Source organism: Cygnus olor, chromosome 14, assembly GCF_009769625.2.
Source record: "Cygnus olor isolate bCygOlo1 chromosome 14, bCygOlo1.pri.v2, whole genome shotgun sequence".
In the NCBI taxonomy this organism is placed as follows: domain Eukaryota; kingdom Metazoa; phylum Chordata; class Aves; order Anseriformes; family Anatidae; genus Cygnus; species Cygnus olor.
In genome coordinates, this window is record NC_049182.1 from 4,977,213 (window position 1) to 5,002,226 (window position 25,014).

General features: G+C 39.7%; 2 protein-coding genes across 10 annotated transcripts in view; both read right to left on the reverse strand.

The window, feature by feature from the left end:
- Window positions 1-473: 473 nt before the first annotated feature.
- Window positions 474-11,470, reverse strand: CLK4 (CDC like kinase 4). 7 transcript variants are annotated; one of them, XM_040573475.1, is made up of 14 exons: window positions 11,333-11,470; window positions 9,463-9,522; window positions 8,668-8,825; window positions 7,378-7,603; window positions 6,071-6,161; window positions 5,592-5,658; window positions 3,824-3,940; window positions 3,570-3,736; window positions 3,364-3,458; window positions 2,126-2,255; window positions 1,707-1,789; window positions 1,223-1,302; window positions 912-999; window positions 474-830 (listed from the first exon to the last, which is right to left on the reverse strand). In XM_040573475.1, exons 2-14 carry the CDS (start codon window positions 9,514-9,516, stop codon window positions 693-695), a joined length of 1,494 nt encoding a protein of 497 aa, XP_040429409.1. In that variant the 5' UTR covers window positions 9,517-9,522; window positions 11,333-11,470; the 3' UTR covers window positions 474-692. The 7 variants fall into 7 exon arrangements, with proteins under 7 accessions (XP_040429409.1, XP_040429411.1, XP_040429410.1 ...); XM_040573477.1 differs by having other exon boundaries at window positions 11,257-11,430; XM_040573476.1 differs by having other exon boundaries at window positions 11,232-11,429.
- Window positions 11,471-15,522: 4,052 nt separating this feature from the next.
- Window positions 15,523-25,014, reverse strand: part of RASGEF1C (RasGEF domain family member 1C) — a 128,258-nt gene continuing 118,766 nt past the window's right edge. For all 3 annotated transcript variants that reach the window (XM_040573382.1, XM_040573383.1, XM_040573384.1), the window contains 2 exons: window positions 23,741-23,813; window positions 15,523-23,350 (listed from right to left, as the gene is read on the reverse strand). In XM_040573382.1, the coding sequence (XP_040429316.1) occupies window positions 23,326-23,350; window positions 23,741-23,813 (98 nt within the window). In that variant the 3' untranslated portion in view covers window positions 15,523-23,325. The remainder of the gene's footprint in view (window positions 23,351-23,740; window positions 23,814-25,014) is intronic.

Here is a 25,014-nt window from a genome sequence, read left to right on the forward strand (position 1 = left end):
GTCCTTCAAAAAAAAAAAAACACCTTATCACAGAAATGCTAGTCTTACATCAATCAAAACAGTACTGAAAATATGAAATGCTACTTTCCAAACCTTACCTATAAATTTGCCGGGAAGTATTTGCCACTAAAAACACCAGACGGGTTTCCAGAGTCTCTAACTAGACTCCTTTTAAAAGAGCAACACATGCCGTTTAAAAGGAAGTTTTGGGAAATAGGGGACCCACAAGAGGTTATCTACTTAGATTTTAAACTCCTATCTTCAATCATGTTTCCAAATACTAGAAAAAGGTATTATATACCACATTCTTAGGTAAGCATAGACCTTGAAATCTTGAGACTAACATTTAAAGAAAGCTAGCTGAAAACATTTAATAATATAAAGACTTGTTTAGCTAGCCCATTCATCTGAAAAGTCAAATGATTAACTAACCCTACCTGCAGGGAGAGAATGAAGTTTCAAAGAGAGAACTATTTTCAAAAATGAAAAGTACTTTTATTTTTCACTGTGATATCCATAATCAAGACTACAACTGTTCAACAAGATAAACATGACAGTTATACAAAACATATGTAAATATTTACAGACTTAACTGTACAAAATAATTTAAAGTTTACAAAAGTTTCATGCAACCTCTGTTGACTGACACAGTCTAGGAAATCTCCTTGGAGAAGTGTAAAAGATCTTTGAATTTATTTTTTTAATGGTTCAAAAAAAGGATGCTGCAAAGCTTCATCAAGAGTAATTCTTTTGGCTGGATCATATTCCAGCATCCTGCGAACAAGGTCAAACAGACTTTGATGATCTGTGTCTTGGCAATGCATGAATTCCTGAAATGAGAAAAAAAAAAGTATTTGAGAGATCTTTCACAATTGCAAATCTAACACAATAATCAAAGTCTTCAGTCTTACCTTTAAAGGCTTACAGCGTCGCCTGACATATCGACCTGCAGAGCTGTGTTCATCCCAGTCCAGTTGGTCATGGTGAAAATAGTGTTTTCTGCATGACAAGGAAAATGATTTTAAGATAGTTGAGAACAGCTCTAACACCAACACTATTTTATTCAGCTAAAGCTGACACAATTTCTTGCAATAGACTAGTAGGTAACAAGCCTGGAAGTCTTTCTTGATTTTCAGAAGCTCACAACTAACAATGGAACCTTTAAAATTTCCTTTATAATAGAAATATACTAGGTAACTTACTCCTTTTATAATGTACTTACCTGGATTTTTTGATCATGTGAGCTGGCAGAGGCCCTAGTATTCTTTCCATCATTGCCAAGTGTTCTTTACTGTCATGTGTCTGTGTGGAAAAAGCAATGAGCACACTATCAGATTTTTCTATACTCACTTGGTAACACCACTCATCTATTAACAGTATGCTTGCCAAGGCATCACCATATTATCTTTAGACATCATCCCAAGTTTTGTATGAGTATGTTTACTTTATTCCTAATTTCAGCAGCACCCTCAAACTCTAGACGTGTTTCATTATCCAAGAAGCTACAATACGTATCTTAAATAGTCTGAGGTAGATGTCCACAACATCACACTTTCATATATGCATGCTGTCTTTACAATCTCATCTCTGTAATACTTGAAGCTTGTAAGGTTATGCCTTTCAAACTAACAGTTAGGTAGACATCATTAAAAGATCCAAGTCAGAAATCTATAACAAAAACATCTGATTTAAATTCGCATACACACCTGAAAAACTGTAAACCCCAGGTAATACTCAATTAAAATACATCCAATACTCCAAACATCACAAGGCTGCGACCATCCCAGTGCTGCAAAATAGGCAAAGTTTGGATTACTTTTTAATATATTCTCAAAACCTGTAATTCACAAAGGATATCCCCAGTTTTCATGCAATTACTGATGCCTATTTCCCTTCCTCCACGCCTCTCCCCAAACCTTGGTTGTTAGAGGGAAGGGGGAAAGGAATGTGTTTAGACTTGTGTTCTTAGAATATTTTTTACCTCTTACTCTCAAAAAAATTAACCGCACTATCTGTAAGAGATGGCTGAATTGTTAGAACCACGAACAGCCACTCCAGTTTACAAAATAAAGACATCTGAATGAACTGTAATAAGCTGTCAGAAGGTTTGAAAGTCTCTACTGACCTAAAATAACCTCAGGAGCTCTATAATGTCTTGTAGACACTAATGTGCTGTGATGTTCATCATCAAAAGTTGCGCTTCCAAAATCAACAACTTTTATGTCTGTGTTTTTTAAAGTGCGTTCATCTCGCTTCTGTAAGAGAATCCAAATGCTATTTGTTAGTATTTTTAAAAGCATGCTTAGGCAAAAGATACCACATTATCAATCTAAATCATCTTGCAAGTTCCAATTAACAATCATACTAAAGATTAAACCTATGTAACAAAACACTCCTTTGCAATACATCGATTCCTTTTCAGCCCCAGCTCCAAGGAAGAACAAGAGCACATAAAGCAATTTAATCTGAATACTCAAGACAGATGAATATCTAAAGGCCTTTCCACAGTAAGAGTTCCTTTCCTCTTTTGTTAACCTCAACAGTAACTTCAGTTAGTTATACGTCTTAGATTTTTTGCTATCCATTGGTACATTCATATAATTTTATATAATTTTTCATTTATATAAGTTTAGCTCTTGAAAGCGAATTAGTAAATAAAAATGAGCCTCATGCATAAACTAGATGTATTGATGCCCATACTGCTTTTCTGTTTCTAGGAAGCTTCTGAACTTTGAAAAAAGAGCACCAGCACAAAAAGAAATGGTTTTTTTCCTCCTAGTGCAGCCAAGTTCTCATCCTAACATTATATGTCTTAGTGTTTTCTTAGATTTAAAAGGAATAAACTGATCAAGAACAGTCCTATTCTTGGCCCATGCCAATTATCAACATCACATGTTGATCACAAAGAAAATTCATCTTAGCTACTAAGCCAATGGCTGCTGAGCTGACAGGGCCTTCAGGGCAATCAAATAGAAAGCAAAACCTGACATACTTCTCAAAACTTACAAATAACTTTAAAGAAAGGGATTCAAACAGCTCATTAAAGAAAAATGAAGGAAAAAGATCTTGCCAAATTCAAACCCATTAAAATATTATTCCTATAATAAAAAATATATTCCTATTAATGCCACAACTTCATTAAACAGCAAAGAATTTAGCTAATGATCAGATGAAACACTTCAGTTTGAATTGGAGCAATGTTACCAGCTTAGCAGAAATCCAGCACGTCTCAAAGGGCACAAGAAATCTAGGAAACATAACTCTGATTATCACTTGACCTTTTTATGCATAGAAAGACTACTTTTAAAGAAGAGTTCAGATGAAGACAGAAGTTCAGTGCTGAGAGGAAAAACAAAAACTTACCATTTTTGCATTGTACTTCACTATGTAATCAGACTCCACAAACAAGATATTTTCAGGCTTTAAATCTGTATGAGTTAATTTATTGTGATGCAAAACTACAAGGAAAAAAGTTAAAAAACATTCTGTAATTAATACATTGATTTCCTAAAGGGAAAAAAAAAGGTAATATAGCAACATATTTGATAAAAGTATTGAGATTTACTTACAGTTTATAGACTGGCAGATTTGATAAGCCATGTTTCTAATGTCATTAATATGAAACGGCAGAAAGCTGTTCTCCTTAATAAAATCATATGTGCTAAGTCCCAGCAGCTCAAAAACAATGCAAACGTGGCCATGATGATCAAACCATTCCAGCATCTGAACACAGCGGCTTGAAAGAGAAACACAAATACATGAAAACTCAATTTATTGAACCTTTTGGCAAGTCCTTAGTATGCCATTCTCCTTTTACACTTACAAAGTGCTGCTTGGATCCATGGTGTTTAAGTGTTCCAATACCTGTATTTCTGAACGGGCTGCTTCCCGGTATCTACCAACATTTTTCACAATTTTAACTGCTACATGCATTCCTCTCCTTCAAAAGAAAGAAAAGTACCACAAATTGAATCAGTTACTGTGAAATATCTACAGTCTGAAAGCATTTTGATTTTGACAGAGTGAACACAAAGAGTACAGGTCACAGAGAACTGTGAGTTGGATTAGGGGAACGTGACTTAAGGACACTGCAAAGGAAAAATCAGTATAAAACCGGTTCTGGTCAAGTTCATATACCCACAGCATATGCTACATTACCTACTTCTCAGTCTTATTACCTCGTTTAAGGTAGAACAAATATCAGGAATCTACCTGAAAGATGACTCAAAAATATCAAAGTTCTCATTGGAAAAATGTACTACAAAAGTTTGTCTGCAACTTGAACAACAACTTCTGGCTCTTTTTCAGTGCTCCTATGGAACCAGGGGAAATAAGTAATTTATTTTAATATCTGAACTTTATATTCTGAATATTTTGTACTAGTGAAGACAGACCTGCACTCGGTGTAACATTCAAACTCTAACGCTACTACTTAAATGGAACAGATACACATAGGCCATTCTATCCTATCCACTAATGGACAATTTTCAATCGTCTCGGTAGAGGTATTTAGATTCTACTGATTTCAGAATGCTGTCTGCCTTTACAACATGACCTCAAGCTCCTGAGCAGTCTTAACTTGTGAAATGACCGAATAAACCAAAGCCAGAGGAAACAAACTACAACTGCTTCACTAAACTGAACTGCAGATATAAAACATATGGTTGCTATAACTTGAATCTGAGTTTTACTAATTGTTTAAATGTCTTAGAATACTCAAGTTGTAGAAATATAATAACTTTCTTCTTCTCCACTGAACATGCCATCACACTGAAGTCACCACGCTATCAAAAAAGCATGACTCGATTACTGCGCATGCAGAGAAAGTTGAAAGGATTAAGTCTGATTATGAAGACTGAAGGAAAGAAATATACAGCTTTAGCAGTTCCAAGCAGTTGCTTTCACTAAGAACCAAAACTACTTCCTCAGCATCATCCTCAAAGTCAGTCTCTTAATTCGTTTCCATACTCTCTGCACACCTGCGCATCCTCTAGTTATGGCAACAGCGGTTGTAGAACCAACCGAAAACCATAACGAAGGAAAACAATTCTCCCCTTTTAAAAAAGGGCAGATGATATCTACTTAGTAATTAGGCATTTATTCCATCTGCTTGTGCAACTTGTCTAGAATATACAAAGGCTTACTTTTGAAAGGAATCCTCTCTAAGCAGATGGTTCCAAAGGCAAACGTGGTCAAGGAAATTTATTGTTAAAGACAGCTTCTCAAAATCTAAGAAAAAGTAGCCAAAAATATTTCTCTGTATACCGTTTTGCATAAAGTTAGTATCATGCAAGGGCCTTTCGCAGAGCAAAAGGAGAAACAAAAAAGCATTTATAGAATTGAAAGCAATGACTGAAGAACCTTAAAAATGATCAGGGAAAGATTCTGTTTCCATCCAAAAACCCTTAAAAATTTTCAACTAGAAGTCACCTGAAAAGGTAGCTCAGATCAAAATAAAACCATTTCTTTTTTAAATATACTGCAACACTATTTGAACCACAACTTACTTTGTTTTAAAGAAAACATTCTTGAACTTTAATTTCTGAGCTAAAAAGCATTGTTTATCATGAGGTGTACTTACTGACACTTACATATCATGATCTATACACTCCACTACTTTTCCAAAAGCTCCTTCTCCTAAAGTCGCAACAATTTCATCTAAAAAGAACAAACACAAGTTAGAATTATGCAACGACTTAAACAAGAATGAATATTACTAATGTAGATTTAAAAATGTGCCATTACAAAAGCATAATTACTTTAAATCTCAGCATCTGAATGTGTTATTTTATTGGACAGTTGTCATGAAAACAGTTAGCCAAAAAAAACAAAAACAAAAAACTATCTCTTGTTCTAATCTCAAGATTAGAGTTCATTTACTACTTGGAACATTTTGAACACAGTACTTAAATTCTACAGAAAAGAAGATATGCAAAAGAAACAAAAAAGCACAAAAAAAACAAAATAAAAAGAGCAATGAAGATTTCTTTAGCCCCCCTCCTCTGACATACTATTCTAAACAGATTTTTTGCTGAAAAGTTTTTAAGAAGTGTTGAAAAATGTTCTATACATCTTGCTCTTAGAACGTCTCCACTTTCACAGATCAGGTGACCCTCCTCATCATCCTCTACACTCCTGGATCTTTTCCTTCGGTGACTCTTCTGGAAACGGCACCAAGATCGTCCAGCCAATCAATATATCAGAGTGAATTCAGGGCAGAATACGCAATTCATTCAGCGGGGAGATATTCAGGCATTCAGTTACGCACCAGGCCACGAACAGTTGGCAGGAGCAATTTCAAATTCAGTCCCCAGAAATTCACAGGGCACAGTTTATGTTACAGAAGAAAAACATGGCAAGGAACAGATTTTCAGATAAATACTTAAAGTGATAAGGCAACAGAAAAAAAAACAACACAATTTTGACTCTCAAACAGTGGCTTAATTGAAGACAGATTAAGACTGCAATGTCACTATTTCTAATACTTTGCTATCAAACAGCAAAAAGCAGTTATTTATTTATATAGCTAAGCTTACAGTCAGGTGAAATGTTTCTCTTTAAAAACATACAATTCTTGTAATCTAAATATTATCAACTATCAAGTAATTTTACTTCCCTCGTGTAAGGAGAGTGAAGAAAAATTACTCTCAAGCCCTTGATTTGATCTGCATTGTATAGTCTAATACAATTTGCCATTTCTATTGCAGAAATGTGACATGAAATACTTGGACCTGCAGATTTATCAGTGGGCATCAATGCCAACAATGAGAAATTCACACAGCATGCCTTCAAAGAAGGCAAGCAGCAAGCTTATCCCATCTTCAGTAAGACATTAGCTGCCACTAGTCAGGCACATAACTTATCAAAGTTTTCTGAAATCAGGTGTAGAATTGTGCAGCTTCTTCTTATCAATTTACCAGACATGCATGTTTCATACCCCCAGTTAAGTTTACATTAAAAAGGCACGTTACTTCAATTATTTTTATTAATAGGATGGATGGCATCTCAGAGTCTACCTGAGAAACAAATAGGTCACTATGCTCTAAGACTAAAGTGATAACTGCACTGCGAAACAGCACAGTTACCTGTCTTCACTTTCAAGATCACATTTTTCAGATTAATCCCCAGCGACCTAGCTGCTGGCCACCTACATCCCCAGTGTGTAACCAGTACTGACGATAGTCCCCCCGACATCCTGATCCAAAAACCTCAACTAAGAACATATTCACATGCTCACAAATGGATTCAATTACAAATCCTTTATTAATAAAATAATATTTCCCCAAAGTACTGTGACCAGGAATTGAAGTTCTAGCACTTGCTTAAGAAGTCTATTACCACTAATTCATTAATAATAAAGTTAAAAATTACTCATACCGAATGTGATTGGTGACTGGAGCAATGATGTCTCTTATGCTTCCTTTTATGACTACTTTTCCTGCTCCGACCAGAGGATTTGCTATAGTGATGATGGTGACTCTTTTCATAGTCTCTGTGATAATGCCTGTGGTCATATACTTCACAGAAGTCATTTCTGTATTCCTCAACATATCTCCGGTCATGATGGTCTCTTTCATTTATGGCTCTATCGTCCAAATAATGACTGAAAATATATTTTAAGTGAATGTTCTCCACTTCAAAAACTTGAGGTTCCAACAAGATAAGTGACTGAGCTGAGTTACAGGGTTACACAGTATCTGTCTTTACAACAAGAAAGTTTTCTAATCAACTCCCTCCTCAAAAGAAGTGGAGCTTTTCTCATTAACTTTATTAGGGATCTAATGACATTGTCAGTCTGAAATACATAGCCATCCACAGGAACAATATATAACCAGTCCACAGTTTGCACAGTAAAAGAAATTCAGCCTCAAAAGGAGAGAGACTTCCTAAATATACCAAGCAACTCAATTACAATTTCCAAAGACACAATATCGAATGCTCTTAATACAGTAATAATCCTTCTACGGTTTCAAAGCTCACAACATTAAAAAAGAAAAATAAAACCTGGAGATTCTGATGTAAGCCGCATTGATCTTAGTACTCTGCCCTAAACATTAAAAACTTCAGGAAGTATCTGGATCAAGGGTCTCCTGCCCAGAAAAAAAAAAAAACCTTAAAGCTGCAGAGGCAAAGTGCCCCCATATTGCTGTACACCTACCCCTTCCAGCATTTTATAAGCATGAGTATGAGCTCTTAAAAGAATTCCATGGGATCTTCTTCTCAAGGGAAAAACAGAAAAACACATCCTTCCAGTGAAAGCAGTGTGGGAGAAAAAGCAAACCACCTCCAAATTAGTAAGAGAAATCTAACTCATACTTACCACTGTATTAAGTGACTAAACAAACCTTCTCTTCCCCTCCTTTTGCTCACATTAAGTAAACGAACAGACATACTTCTCATTTGAAATTTAATATTGAATGTATTCAATGCCAATACTTAACTGACAACAGAGAAACAAACTAGTAAACATTTACTGTTTTTATTAAAGAATTTCTATTTAGTGATTCAGGTACTGTGTTAACAAAACCAACTACCTCTTCAGTTTGTCTTAAGTGAGTCAAACCTTAAAGAATCACCAGCTCTGGGCATTTAAAACCTCATATCCTGAAAATGTGTTTATTTTAGGCACATTAAGAAATTATCACTACACGATTCAGAGTCTTATACCTTTCTGAAACGTGATTTGGCTTATAGTGCTTGCTTTCTTGTCCACTACTGTGGGACCTTTTCCTGCGTTTACGGCTGCTGCTGTGCTTTCTTTGATCCCAGCTCCTTCTATCATCCCACTCAGGGCAATGAGTTTGTTTTGAGTGCCGCATCTTCCACTAATAAAAAAAAACAAAACAAACAAAAAACACAACACAAACACACAAAAGACAAAAGTGTTACACTGGGGTTTGTAGTTGCGAGTCAGAACTAGAAAGAACCATTTCCTCAATCCTCTTTCCTTAGCTTTGCCCATACACTACTTTGGTTTTGGGTGAGCAGTTACCTCATCCCAACACAGTTACAAAACACAATTCAAGATTAAATAGGCCAAACCATCTCCACTTAATAGCTTCAAACATGTTATTAAAGTCTGTTTTAAATAAACTCTCAAGTGACTAAAGAGAACCATTTCCTTAAATAGCCTTCCCATGGAGAGGGGCCTTAATCTTCAAATATTCTCTATGAAAAAACATAGATTTCGTTCTTTACGCTACATTATACGTAAATTGCTACATGAAAACCAAGTATGTCCAACTAGCCTAAAACATCTCTCACAAACCTCTTTACAAATCACTGTTACACAGAGATGTTTAGATTTTTATTTTTTTAAGCTGTAGCAACAATCACAGCAAACATTGATAAATTAATATATAATTGCAGTCCTACGAACCAAACCACTATTTTTGAACTCTGTTAGCACACGAGTAAGCAGTTGTTTTACAATACAGCTGATTTGCCAAAGACAAAACCCACCAGCTCCTGTTGCTGGACGTTATATGCAGGAATTCTGTGTTCAAACAGGTACATGCACAACTGAAAAAGAAAGCAAAGCACAGCTGTAGAATTAGGAACACATCAAAAGCAACTACATTTATCCTTTAGCAGAAATATTTAAAAACAAGAAAAAAATACATATCTGTTTTAGCATATTCTAAAGAATTAACTAAGACAGAACAAGAAAGATTTCCATGGTACTTTTTGACAGTAAGAAGTTTAGATAGAAATGTAGCATTAAAAATAGCGATATATCATTGTGCAAATTGACACGGAGCAACAATGGTTGCCTCCACACCAACTAGAGGCATGAAGAAAGGAACTTTTAGAGCCTGTAAATGCTCACGTAAATGGCAAGCTTCTTCTGAAAAAGAGGTTTTCTGATACACTTCAGATTTCTGACAGCTTGGCAGTTAACAAATTAATGCCTATATCAGCATGTTTTTTCCCTTTTTCCTTTTTACAGTAATCTGTTTTAAACTCTGCAAAAATTAGCGACTGGCGCAACCTTTGAATCAGTCACGATGCAAGTCGCCTAAAAATCTTACTCATTTACCATGCATTAGTAAGAAATAAAAATACTAACACATTTAAGGACCAATCATTGTTCCTGAAGGACCAAGACAAAATTAAAATCTGTTACTCCTTCATTTACATGCCTGATTTTCTTACCTTCTTACCTAATTCAGCAGCCATTTTTCTCTATTTTCGACCTACACAACTCAAATTACAAAACACACCCAGATTTCAGTTACTGTACTTTTGAGGTGGGAAGTGTTTTGTGCCCCACGCCCTACTCAACAATAGGTAAATTCAGGATCTTACCTATGATCCCCTCCCCAGTTTGCCAGAAAGCAGCCTGCAATAAAGCTTTGTAGTAGACAAATAAATATGTAAATAAAAGCCCCAAGAAAGAGTGCTGAAAAGGGAGGTTTTGGGGTGGAAAAATAACCACAGAAATCTTGAGGAAAAGGTTTAGTTGAAGACTAACTGCTGCTTAACTACATTTTAGTCCTCAGAGAACAAACAAAATCTAGACAGAATTTGCATGTTCTATCCCCAAAGGAGGCAGGTAAATGCAAATTAGCAGATAATTGTTAGAAAATCGATCTGTGCGAGGCTCAACGTGGCCAAAACCCATTTTTCTGTAGGATCCACCTTAAGATTTAAAAAAAAACACAACACATTATGCACTTCCTCTAAATTTATGCGCTGAAGCGCCTCACTTATGTAATACTGACAGCTGCCTTTACCACACGCGTTCCTATACAGCGTGTGGCCCCATCTGCGGGCCGCCTTCGCCCCCACGCCGTGCCACGCGGCTCCCGAGGAGGGGTCCTCTGGGAGAAGCCCCCCTCCCAGAAAAAAAACCCACGCCTGGGGAAGGCCGCAGCGGCCCTGCGGCGAGCTGCACACGCAGCACTTTTTAAATGTCTCTCCCGGAGAAGTTGGCAGGCGGCGCAGGCCGGGGGAGGTCAAAGGCTCGCTGCGCCACCACGAACGAAGTCCGCCAAGGCCCGGGGGGGGGTACGGGCAGGCCCCCAGCAGGCTCCCACTGCCCCTACCCAGCCCCAGCCGCGACCCCCAGCCCCCTCCCCGCCGCGGGAGGCCTCAGGAACCGGCCGGGGGAGATCGGGCTCGGCCCCGCCGGCCCCCGGGCAGGCCCCGGCCCCCTCAGCCCCCGGTAACCGCGCGGCCCCCGCCCCGGCCCCCACAGGGCCCCGCTGCCCCCTCAGCCCCTCACGCACCCGCTGCGCCCCTCAGCCCTCTCACCGCTTCGAGCAGAGAGGGGAAGGAGGGAGAAGGCGGGCAGGAGGGGACCCTCGGGGGGAAGGAGCCCGCCGCTTACCGCTGAGGACCGAGCCGAGCGAGCCCCGCGGCCGCCCTGTGCGCCCCAACAAAATGGCGGCCGCCGCCCCGCGCCCGGCAGCTCCTTCCTCCTCCTCCTCCTCCTCCTCCTCCCCCCCTCCCACGCCTCCGGCGGCGCCGTGCGGCGTGACGTCACAGGGCCGGCACAACGGCCGAGCCCCGCCCGGCGCCGGGACCCCGCCTCCTGCGGCGCCAAGGGGCAGAGGCCGGGGGGGCGCTGAGGGGACCGGGGGGAGCCCGGGGGGGGGCCTGGGGGTACATGGGGAAGGTCCCGGACACAGAAACTCCTCCCCGCAGCAGCTCTGTCACATCTTGCACGGGAACGTCTGCTGCTGACAGACAAACCACAGCACCTCACGTTGAGCGAGCAGGGGTGTGCTCAGTGAGCCCCCAAAGCACTAGCACATGGTACCGAAAGGGAGAGACACGTTTGGTTTTGTGCTCCTAAAACTTCCGTTAAAATTCTGCCAGTGAGTGCAAAAGAAGCATTTAAACCTGCTTTTCACTAGACTGAAAGTCCCATTTCTCTTTTTTAAGATGGGAAACTGAGATACAGAGCGTTGATGCCCATTTGTTTTCCCTTAGTTTTTAAAAGGCCTCGTTACCTCACGGCCCTCACCATACGTCACTGTCAGCACCCAGTGTGGCCTTGTGCCGATGGTTTACTATTCTAGCATGTAAGTGACTGGTGGTTACTTATAAAGATAGCACTAACACCTGCGAAACATTGTCTTCCCAACATCCACCGATACATCCCCGCCTTAGCAATTCTCTCAGAGCATGAGCAACACAAGAAAAGTGAGGAGGGACGAAGCGAAGCATACGGCGAGACGGCGGGCACATGAGGACCTGTGTGCAGGAACGCTGCGCACGCTGAGGGCTCTGCACCAGCTCCCTGCCCATTCCCACGGCTCCGTGTCACAGGAGCGATGTCTCAGGGGTATCCAGAAGGACGACCATGAGTGCTCTTGAAGAAAGGCTGGTGGCAAACCAGTGCCCTGTGTCACTGGCAGGGCAGATAAGATGGGATGTGACAGAAGCACTTCATCTGCCTTCCTTATTGCCTCTTCTGGAGTCTCACTTTTGCTGTTTTTGTCTTGCTGCGTACGTGACAGGCACTTCTACACGGTACAGCAGCTCAGAGACAGTTTGGGGAAGTCCCACTTATTCAAACAGAAAAGGTTGTAGCTGAAGGGAGTATCAGAAATAAGCATACCTTGAAAGCAGGAAAAAAAAATGGTTCTAGGGCTTTGTGGTTCTTGCCTGTTAGGAAAAATGATTTTCAGACTGAAAAGGGGGTGGAAACAACTATTGTTCATTATGAAAATGCAGTGAATGGGAGCTAGTTAAAATTTACCATTTTCAGTTAAAGGTTTTTGGCTGACAACTGAAGGAGGAATAAATCTGTCAGAAGGTAAGAATAATTAGCTTTTCATTTTGAACCTTTTTGAAGAAGAAAAGGGGTATATAAAGGTCATACCTTCTTCACATCAGACACACATAAAGTAAATGAAAGAAATTTCACACTGAAGCAAAAGCCTTATGACAGATTTTATAGAAAGTATTCCGTGTGTTACAAAGCAGACTTTCAAATACTGCTTTGTGCTAAACGGAGTCCAGTGCTTTCAAAAATACCTGTACAGACACATTCAAAAGAAAAGCGGCATTGAAAGCAGTCAACTTTCCTTCCTGTTCGGGAGGTGGCAGTGGAGACCCAGCAGCAGAGAGCCATCAGGCTGCTGGAGTTCAGGTGGTACCGCTGGGAAGGATGGAATCAGGAGACGCTCGCTGGCCATGACCAGGTTATGTGGTGCAAACAAAGCAACAGCTGCTCTAGAATGGGAACGGCCTAACGGTGAAAAATCAAATTAGAGGAATTTACGTTACAGCAACGGGAGAGAAACTCTTTTGAGTGCATTTATAGCTACTTCTGTTGCCAACTGGTATGGTATTTACTTTTGTTTATGAGAGGTATTTCCTTTTTTAATTAGACTGTACAATGCCAAATGTATGCACAACTTGAGCGAGTAACACACAATACAAGCATGTTTTCGTTCACTCTGTACAACAGAATACATTACATTTCAGTGTTATTATCCTGGCGGGAGACATTTGTGCATGTATGAAAAGCTACATTCAAAACATTTACTTCCAAAATGCAATATTGTATTGGTTGCTCTTTCAAGTACTTTAGAGCGGTAGGTGATTCATCCTCACAGCAGCCATTTGCGAGATGTAAAGCTCATCTACTTCTCTCATTGTTTGGATACAAAATTTAAAATGGGCTGACTGCCTTGCCCAAAGCCCCAGAAAGAGGCGCAATGGCAGAGCCAAAAATTCCTGGCTTTGACTACTTCCAGTACTGTGCTTGCTTTCTCTTAATTAAAGATGCATTGGTTTTGTTATTCCTCCCTCTGGTTAGTGTCAGAGGCTGGCTGATTAGTAGTTGTGCTTTGCCTTTAGTTGTTTATGGATTTCTGCAGTTCCAGGGTTTGTTTTTTATAGTGATGGAGGGAATATCATAGAACTTGACTGGGTGGTAGCAGCTGTAGGGGCTCAGGGACATAATAAAGACAATACCGCCTGTTTAGGAGAGTCTGAGCAATGGGGATGGAAAAAACAATCACGAGCCTTTCTAAGATATGTTGGAAAAAAAGTGCTATTAATTTCACAAATCACTATAACTAATGATCAAGCAAGGAGGCGTCCCAGATTGTTGTGGTATGTGTAAATTCAAGAGATGATAGGAACTCAAAAATTCAAATAGGAAATGGAAAAATGCAAATATTCAGCTACAGCAAATTAAGGTCTGGGCTCAGGGACACATTTCCCTTATTAATGAGTTGCTGGAAATTTTCTTGGGAAATCAGTGCCCCAGAAACTTTGTGTGAGCACGTGCACTTGTGTTCATTCCCAAGTGCATTGTGAAAAGTCATGGCCGAGTGACGGGATTGTTCCCTCTGAGCCGGGATAGGTGGCAGGCTGGAATTGCCTGCACAGCCGGCAGCGTGTTCATAGCCGTATTAACACATAAAGGGCAATCCAAATGCTGTGCCTTAAATGCCTGGCAGCTTGCCGCTCAGGCAAGGTGTTTGCTCTCCAGTGTTTACGCTGGTTTTAACTTCTGAACACGCCGTGTGCCTGCCCAGCTGGGGTCCCCTTGGGCTGAGCTGACCCGATCCGTTCCCTTTTATTGCGAGGCTCACGGATGGCTGCAACTTCAGCTTCTCACCCTCTGCTTGTGGCAGAGCCAAGTCTTCCGAGGACTGCAGTGCTTTAGCCTAACAAAGCCTAGACAAGGGGGCTTCACACTGGGAAGCCTGAGTAAGCCACAGGTTAGAGGACATTCAGCAGAGGACGTAGTCCTTTTTGCCAAGAAGCCTGCCACTGTACGAGCACGGTGCTGAGAACGGGGGCTGCACAGGGCACTTCTGCAGGCTCTGGAGCTCGTGGTACTGCTTACAAAGGCCTGCAGTCCTCGCTCGTGTAACAGCACAGAACCAGGCTGTGCTGAATAAAAGCAACACAGAAGCAACGTAATGCAGACGCCTATTTTTTTTTTTATCAAGGAAACTTCACCACTTACACCTAGACAAGAGTTTCACCTCTGAGCCTTTCTTTTTATAATTTTAAGCTACTTGATGCATGGATCTGTCTTTCTGCACATGCTTACTGAAATGGGGCCTTCACCCCATTAGAAGCTCCCAGATTACTGCAATACTGATCATAAATAATAAATAATAGAACACGTTTAAACATCAGCTGTACCATGGAATTTTATAGGAACGGACTAAAAATACTCACGCTGAGGCCCAGCTTTCTCCTTTTGTTATGATACTTTGAGTCTGTGACTCCTATTTGGGAAAATGTTTTATAATGGGAAATAAGAAAAATTGTTTCTTTTCCTTGTAGTGTACGGTGCAGTGCAATCTTCTGAATGTATGAGGATGAAGAGAGAAGCAGTAGAGTACAAATGAGGAAAAGCAGACACTACAGGTACTTTTATTTCTACATGCATATTCATGAACTGCTGAGTTAAGTCAGGGATATCTTTGTATTTTTGGCTTTTCAAAGCAACCAGGGTTTCTTTCCAGCCTATACCATAATTTAGAGCTGTTGAAATCTCTACTAGAAATAAAAGCTGAAAAACAAAATACACACAGCTGAGCCAATTTTTCTTTTTTATTATTCTAATTTGACACTCACATTACAAAATTTAGAAACCATAGACAGTTCAGGCAAACTGTTAAAACACAGTATAAATTAGGGGGGTTTAATATATAAATTCTATACATAGGTAAGTTAGCTTGAACATGACTGACAAAAGGATTTCATAACAATCTTACCACAACTGTATAAAAAGGCATGGAAGTAGGATGGGCACTATAATCATGAATGCGGGTTAAGACATTTTCCACAACAGCTATAAAGCGTAACAATGACCATGCTATTCTGGCGGTGTTTATGTGGGGTACAGTATGCATATTACCATTAACATTTTGCAAGATCTATGTACAGTCACGAAATTATAACAGCCACTTTCAAGTAACTTTACTGTTTTCTGCCTGCGCAATTAATACAGTGGTGATATTTGCTTTGAGGACTTCTAACAAATCTACATGGGTTTAGTATTATGGAGGGTACGGGGATTTTGATTTGACCCAAAAATGCTGATCATAACATGAAATAGCTTAATTTAAAGGAAAAGGTACAGGAAAAGCGGAGCCCCTCATTACTATTGCTCCCACAATCATTAGCTACCAGTCTTTTAATCCATATTTCTTTTATTTCTTAGCTTATTCTTAATTAAAAATAAAATAATTTATTTCCCATTTTTCTAAGCACAATTGTAAAACGGAGTTATAACAGATGAAATGTAAGACTAGAATTTGGATGTCAATATGGGGTAATTTTGGAAAGCACATGCTTCCCAGGTGACTGCAGACACATCATTCAATCTTTGAATTTCTCATTTTGAATATAAGGACAATTCTGCTTACTCGTTTTTACCCTGTGCGTTTAGGTCTGTGAATAAATGTTTTGGAATAATATGTTCCTGGGGTATAGGTTTAAGATAACTGGTACCGTCACATTTCACAGAACTTGCTAAAAGTGAAAAAAATACTAAAATCTGATTTCTCACCTTTATATACCAATGACTACTTGCTAAGAGTCAACAGTTCTGGAACCCAGCGGCTAATTTATTTTCCATCTGTACGGCATGCTAGCAGTTTTATTTCTTTTTACAGACTGACTCCTAAGGGAAGTACTTACACGTTTGTAAGAATCGTATCTTGAAACACTTAAATTTAATAGCTGTGTGCTTGTATCGCTCACTAAGAGTTAGGAGGATTCTACTGGAAAAATTTCCTTCTAGTTCAAGACAAGGACATACTGTAAGTGATAACCCAGCCTGGGCTGTTTTGGAAGTACATATCATGTCAGCTGTCTAGACTCCAACCCCTGTTTTCTCAACTCTTTCTCAGCTCTTCAAATTCCCATTTTCACTCATGGGCCAAACACCAGGAAACCGTCATATGCTTAGTTATCCCCAAAAGACTGGAATTCTAGAAGTGAATTAAATGATGAAAGCAGTGACGTCACTGACCAGTTACAGTGCGCTAAGGAAGTTGCATTTTCTCTGAAAGGTAGCTGGAATTTTCTGCTCAGCAGTCCATTAAATAGGTTGTGCACATATTAGAAGGAAATTTACTGTACAGAGATTTAACTTACAGGACTTGTGAGCTCTGAACCCGTAAGTCTTCTGGATTCAAGAAGGCCTGGGAACGTTGCTGCACTGCAGTATTAGTCTGGGCTAGCACTTTTAGTGCCAGGGAAGAAGGGAGAAGGACTCCTAGCGTGACAGCTCTGGCACATGACTGCAGAGTCCCTGTATGGCAGAGAACTAGAAAAATATTCCTATGGCATTTTGCAGGAGCTGTTGATAGAACAAAATACCACTTCTGTGGAAGGAAAGGTATCAGAGGGAGAGATGGCATTCTAAGCCACCCCGAATTTACAGCATTACAGTCTGAGTCTGGCCACAGTGCAAGGTAGGGGATCTACACAAGAGTAACTCATATTTACTTTTTTCTGTAACTCAGGTTATCGCCCGAGTTTCAGCGTCTTGCACCTGTGCAGAATGTAGGAAATGCCACCCATACAAGCTATTAACTTCTAATATACATCTTGCATAGTATAAAAATGCAGAATGCGATGCCTTGTATGCGCATTAACTTAATGTATTTGATAACTTTTGCATATCTGAAAATATGCAAAAAGAATTGTAAAATAAATAAATACAAAACAGATTCGCTTCCAGATCTGTTCCACTGAAAAGGGTAACTTGCTTGCTGCCTCCCCTATCAGCTCAGGGACTGGATCACTACAGAGCAGCTAACAATGGCTGTAGAGAAAGGGATCCACTGCAAGGCAGCATGCTTTCTTTCCAACATACCCAACGTGAAAACACAAATATTGGAACAGCTTGCTGCATGCATCACTTTTTCACTGTATTCTCTCCTGCTTTGGACTGCCCAGCTGCCATTGATATTAAGAGGAATAGCACATGCACAGGTGTCTTTTTGCACTCCACTGCCACGCTGTGAAATATAAAAGTTAACAACCGTCAAAGTATTGCTCTTACGTACTTATTTTACCATGGTGCTTAGATCTTAAAATTTCTGTCAACTAAGTAACAAATTCTCCACTGTTTCAAATCCTCCAGAGAAACCTCTTTTAGTTTAAAGAATTTTCTTGTAATTATTCTGTTGGATGGAGAAGGAAGTGTGTTTTGCCTCAGGTGAACTTCCAAGAATTTCTTACCTTTCAAAAGCATTGTGTCCTAGCATCAGAAACCAAAGGGTGCAGGCTCAGATACGGATGTGCATGACAGCTTTGTACAGGAACATCACTGCCACATCCACCTGTTAGTGTATGTGCTGCCATACGGACACCAGCTGTATCTGCACTGTTCCCTAGCCACGATTGAGTAATGCCCTGCACCAACTACCGAGGTAATTTCACTTAACAACGTTTTGTTTTGTTTTGTTTTTTAAAAAAAAAGCCTTTGGCCCACAATTGAGCCTCTGAGTAGTGACAAAGGAGCTTTTCCATGTTTCCTTGTTACTTCCTAATCCTATTCTGCAGTTACAACAATGGAAATAATGTTTACAATCAAAGGGGTTTTAATTTCCAAAGAAAGACGCTCCTGAGATAGTAAGGCTGATTTCTACCTCTTTAAAAAGAAAAAAAAAAAAAGACTTCTTAAAGCCAGAAGGCCAAATTTTGCTCTCTGATGAGATAATTCACTGGATCAAATTCACTCCTTGAATTTGCTGTTGAAACCAGAACAATGTCAAAGAAAACTTTTGCCAAGGCTGGATTTTCACCCTATTAAGTGCACCTGCCCATCTGAGATTTGCAGTTGGCTCAAATGAAAGGCCAAGGACTATACCAGTTGCCAATGCAATTTAATCCCTATACATAACTTTAAACGGTATAGTTGCAGGACTGCTCCAAAACCCATCAAAATCAATTGGAGTTTTTCCCCGACACATCCCCGTGCTTGGGTTCGGTCTCCCTCTACGAAATAGTCATTGTTAGGCCAGATACTACTAACTGCGTAACATTTCTAGACTGATACGCATAACTATCTTTTCTACTAACACATTTTCTTTTTGATAACTCCAACTACAGATTCATTAACCTGAACTTCATTCTAAACTAGATTTGCAGTGCTCATGTGCTTTAAAAAAAGGTGCATAAACTATTGCAATACAGCATGATAAAGTAACAAAGGTATCAGTAAGGGACTGGCTTGATTTTAAGTGGGTTATTATCTTATCACTACTGGCCACATCATAAAAAACTTTCAAGCTGAGAAAAATATCCCTACGCTTGAACTGCTTCTTGTTTGAGATGCCGTAGTGGCTGTGTCTGCACTTTGTTGAAGTGCCATCTCAGCAGGGCCTGAGATCACGGTTTGCTTCCAGCCAGCTGTACGAGGGACCCTCACCTGCCTGCCAGAGGGACAGCGATATGCTAAGCACAGTGCACCTGCTGCACGGGGCTCTTGTGTGCAAGACTCACCGCAAGAGTTCTCTACGCTCCGAATTCAGTCACGGCCAGCGGATCTACGCTTAATCATCCACCCACCTTTAATGAGGTAATGTGATTGATGCTGAAGTGAAACTGAGGGCAAAACTGTATGATTATGTGTCTTCTGAAAGGCATTGAGCAAGTTTATCTACTGCCTTCAACACACGCTGAGGGCACACAATTTCCTCATTGCTTTTCACTGGGCTTTGGATCTAGCCCTGGGTTGCTGAATGGCACTCTCAAGAAATGAAAAAACAGGACTTCTGTTACCACTTTGATCACACAAGAGGGGATGCAGAAGTGATTTAATATATTCAAATCTTCTAAAATGTTGCTGTATGCACAGAAGCTAAGTTAATGCTTCTGAAAGACTGCATCATGTAGTCACATCTTACTAGCTTAGGGTTTTCATACTAACACAGGCCTACAGCTCTAGCTTTGCTCTGTTCTCCATGGAGCATTAATTCAAACAGTCGTCAGGAAGGCAAATCCACTGAAAACAGTGGAATTAGAAAGCCATGGCATTACTAACAGTAACTTGTCTTGACTACACACTGTACAACAGCCTAGTGTTTGGCATTAAGTGGTACGGCTTTTTTTAAATCATGGTAAGAGCTCTCTACATGTTTCTAGCAAGAAAACATAAGTATCAGAGGCGCTTTATCTCATTTTCTATTTCACATAGTGCTAATAAATTTTTTTGAAAGAAATCATTCCCCAAATTGTCATTTTATTTCAGTCGTATTCAGGCTTTGCAATGCCTGTTGGTGAAGCAAAGCTCTGACCACCCTGCTGTCTGCAGCTGTACTCCCTAGTCAGGCCAAGCATAAGGCGCGAATGCAACTGAAGCTGTAACTTAACTCTTGAAAATGGTTTCTATTTAAATCAATAGGATTTTGGCCACAGAGCTACGTGAAGGCAAGTCACGGTTCCTAAAGTCTGTTTTGAAAGTATTGTCTTCTCATTTTAAGTTGTTGTGTACTCTCATCTCCGAGTTATTTGCAAGGTGCAGTCAGCATTTCTGGAGACCACATGCTATGGGTCACTATACCATGCACCTCTATGAAGCAGTAATTGCTTCAGTATTCACCAAGAGATGAGGATGCTTAGCACCTCTAAAAAAAAAAAAAAGTGTGTGACTACATAAAGACTTAAAGATGATCTGGTGCTTCTGAAAGCCCCGCTAAGCCCTTAATACCTCCCTAAATCTGACTTCTGTGCTTCCATTTTAAGCACTGAGGTTTGAAAGTTTTGGACTATGAATGTTGTTCAGCTTGCAACACTGATAAACTTTATGAGACCAAATTTTAACTCATTCTTATGAAATTGCCTGAACGCAGGAAGGTACCTTTACCAAAATGTGAAATATTATCAAGAGAAATCACATTTTGATTAATCTTCTGGGTGTTAATACCTCAGCTGTACCAGCCTCAATTGGATCATTAGAAAAGGAGTGACCATTTGCACTTTAAGAAACAGTTTTTAAGGAAGGGCCCATCCACCTACAGTGGGTTTCAGATAACTAAAAAAAAAACAATTCCATCATGAAGTCACACTGTGCCTACTAAAAAGATTCAGACATCACAAAAAAAAAAAAAAAAAAAGAGCCCATTTAGCAAACACATGCAAGCATTAGCATTGTTGCAGGTACATTTATGGTTATTGCTCTGGATTTGTTTGGAGTTAAACAGGATTTTAGTGGCATCATTCTGAAAATGGTTCTGGTTGAAGGAATGGCTGTGTGCGTACATTTCTCTATATAGCTCTCAGCTCATGTACAAAAATTAACAAACAGTATCAATAGTGTCACCAGAATCATTGCTCCCTGGCTGGAATGATGTTGTACTAATCTTACACTTAGTTCTCCCATGCACAGCTTGAGTATTGAGATGACATTTTCCCCTGACACGTTGCCCCTGCTAGAACTCATGTGCTGATAGATAAACGAAAAGGAGAATTGGATTTCTGCCTCAAGCCCCTCCGTACACAAATTTAGACAAAACTGTCCTGCTCACTTCAACTGCTCATCTCACAAAACTGCAAGAGTGGATTCCAGGTTGCCATGGTCCAGACTGCACAGGTTTTCACAGATCAAAACCCAACACAAGAACTGCACTATAAACACTACCAAGCTTTAGTATGTCATGTAGAACATGTCCCAGGCCACTGTACCCCAGATCAGCTTCATTTTCTGGGTTGCCCTCAAATAATAACTCACCGATGCCCCTCACATTTCAACAACTCACTCATGCATGGGTAACTTTTGTGAGGCCTGGCAGTGGGCAGGAACAGTTCCAGCTTTCTGGCTAAATGCATAGCCAGGTTTTACGATTAGCCTCATCTTTCCAAACCCTGCAGCCACTTTGGAATCGCTCTGAATTGAAATAAAGCAATTAATGATTTCAAAGAAAATGTTATGTTCTGCCATTGTAGACAGAGAAAGACTGGAACATTTGAAAGGCCAGCATCAAGTCAGTACTAAAACAAAGTTCAGTATCACATGACATTTAGGTTTCATCAAAGCTTTTTGAGGTCTGTTTTGGGGCAGGTGGAACAGCCCTTTCACATATAAACAAGTAGCCTACTGTTAGGGCTTAGTTTTGAATCTAATATCCATACAGTTCATTATCATTTCTTATAGATTACAGTAGCACCATGATCATTGTACAAGTTAGAAGAGAAGCCACAGTCTCTGTATTATCTGTAAGGAAGTGGTGGATATGGTTTAGACCCTAAAAACCAAATAAGATAAAAATGGTTACCTGTTAATGAATGACAAATTTTGTACTTTAGTTCATTCATTCTAGTCTGAAGACCTTTGTCTTTTTAAAGCATACCATATAGTTCCCACTTCTGAGCAATTACTTCCCCCTTCCCATCCCCTTAGCATCATGTTGCAAAACAAACAGTACTGTATTAACTGGAACCTGACAGATTTTTTTTCAAATGCTAATGCAGTATCTTTTTTCTGTAAGTGTGATAAAGCCCTCTAAAAGATGCATCTCACCATGAACAAAATTAGGGAGAACACTACATACATTAAATAGAGGTAAGTTGAGTCCAGAGTAATTTGCTTCTTCAGTTCAGCTTGGGGGGAGGTGGTATTTAAGGAATACCGTCTATACTGTATGCCCTCCGCAGATCTGCCGAGATTCACAGTAAGAAAAACAACAACAGTGGTGGGAAGAGTAACTAAGCAATAGCCATACTTCAGATTGTTCTCTGTAAAAATTCATAGGATGTGTCCAACTCTCCCATGCTGATGTGATCTGTATATGACATACATGTGTACGTATGAGCGAGTGACGTCACTTTCATCCACTGGAAGCTTATACCTGTTGCAGTCAGTGCTTTGTTCAACAAGGCTGGGGGACTGCTAATGTAAGATTAAGTTCTTCTTTCTTCATTCAGCAATTAACCAGATTGCTGCTGTGTCAGTTTAATTTTATAATCCTCAGAGGGTTTAAAGAGCTGCTATCTGAAGCACCTGCTTCTGAAATAGGCATGTCTATTTTTATTTTTACATTTCCATTCTCTTTTGCAGTACCATGGTTCTCCATGCTCCTGATTTTCTTCTATTTTCCTTCAGAGGCAAAGGTTACAGTGATCCTGACGCAGTTTGGGCACAGCCACAAATAGTCTGTCCTTCCTTTCTCTCTCTCATAGTTAGAAAAGCGTCCATGTGCACAGTTCTGTTGAGTTCAGTGGATGAATCCAGTTCATCCAGCATGTTAGGCAGTCAAAAAAAAAAAAACCAACAAAAAACTCAAACAAAGTAAATTGTCTACATCCCAAACAGGCATCTTTGGAATCAGTAGTGCAAAATGTTTGCGGATTTCTTTTCTCTGACCTACTGCAATAATCTCTTAATCTTCAAGTCTTTCCTAAAATAGTGGATCTGCAAATTTAAAACATAAGAACAATGAAAAAGTAGTAAATATAAATGTGGGTTTTTCTGATTGTTTTACATCACTCTCTTCAGATTCTCATTTACGCCAAACCATTTACCGTCACTTATAAATCTCTTACAAATAAGAGATGTAAACTGTAGGAAGATTACAGGTACAGCACTGTATAAACGCACAAGCGGAAGATATCCTTTAAATGGTGGATAATTTGAGATTAAGATTAGCTTTCATCAGCACAGACCCAGCTCTGTAAGTTAGTCATAAATGGAAAAGACCTCTAACAGAGGTCACACTTTAAACGCCAGCACTTTACAGGCTTTGACCGTCAATGCAGCATTTTGGAGGTACTCCAGAACTCAGCTGATACAATGAGTGATTACCTTAAAGATTTCCATCTGTCTTTTTCAGTCTGGTTTTCTGGACTTTCACTTTCATAGGAAGCCAGATACAAACCTATAAAAGGTAAAAATATGTTATTTCAACTGCAACAGTAATTCCCTCTCTTGGTGGTCTATCATGTAGCTGGTAATCAGTATGACACTGGTGTTTAGCTCACATTTCTACCTTTGGAAATCTGTTAAGTTCATTTTGATGGAACCGTAAAGGAGCCCAGAGTTAAAATATGTTAGCATGACGTTCTTATAACAACACGAACCAGTTAAATGGTCTCCAGTTTTGAATAAAAAGATCTGGGCCTATTTACTTCATCACAGTGCTGCTACCAAAGTGTTACATGAACATTTAAAAAGAGAATTGACAGTGAAGCAAGCACGCTTTTAAAATTAAGGATTTTCCCATTACTTAACACAACTTAATCTTCCTCGATCTTTTTAAAGCTTAAGAGAACACGGTATCTTAAATGGATACAAAACAGTCTCAAGATAAGAATGAGTTACCGAAACCAGAGAAGCAACACAGTAGAAGAAAATAAACAGGTCTTTTTTTTTGGTGCTGCATTGATGTCTCACTGTCTTCACAATTTTTTTTAAAAAAGTAGGCTATGATATGTGTTCACATGCATGTCCTCATTTCACTCTTTAGTGATGCTTCACTCTTTAATGCTGGAACCATCTCAGTATTCAAACCTGTGCTATAATTGAAGCACATTTTAATACTCAAGGGTTGGCCCACTATTCCTCCACGGTGTGACAAGCACAGTCCAGCTGTACTTCACGTACCAGGGTTGCATCTATCTGATATATTCTCCCATCTTTTACTCAGGGTGAATCTTTCCACCCAGCACTTCCTCCTGGCTAACGGGAGGCCTGCTGTGGCTTCTGCAATGGGCATCTCCTGAAGTGTATGAATATGGCAGAGGACATGGTAGAGAAAATCTGCAAGCAATTAGTGGCTTGAGGTCACTCTTTTTCAGTGTACCAGCCCCAAAACTGTACTTTTACACACCACTTCTGAGATACCCTTGACTTTCACTTCATGTCCCTTCAGAGCCCAAATACAGAACAAATGCCTCCATGCTCTCTCCTTTCAGTACATATTCCTTTTACTGCATTAATTATTCCATTTTGGCAGTTATTTCTCTTAGCATTTAGGCAGGATTTTTGAGGGACTATTTTGTGTTCTGAAGTAATCTATGAAATAAAAGCTGTCTGGTCTGATTAACCTGGATCAGTACAGAAAACTGCCTACAGAATCA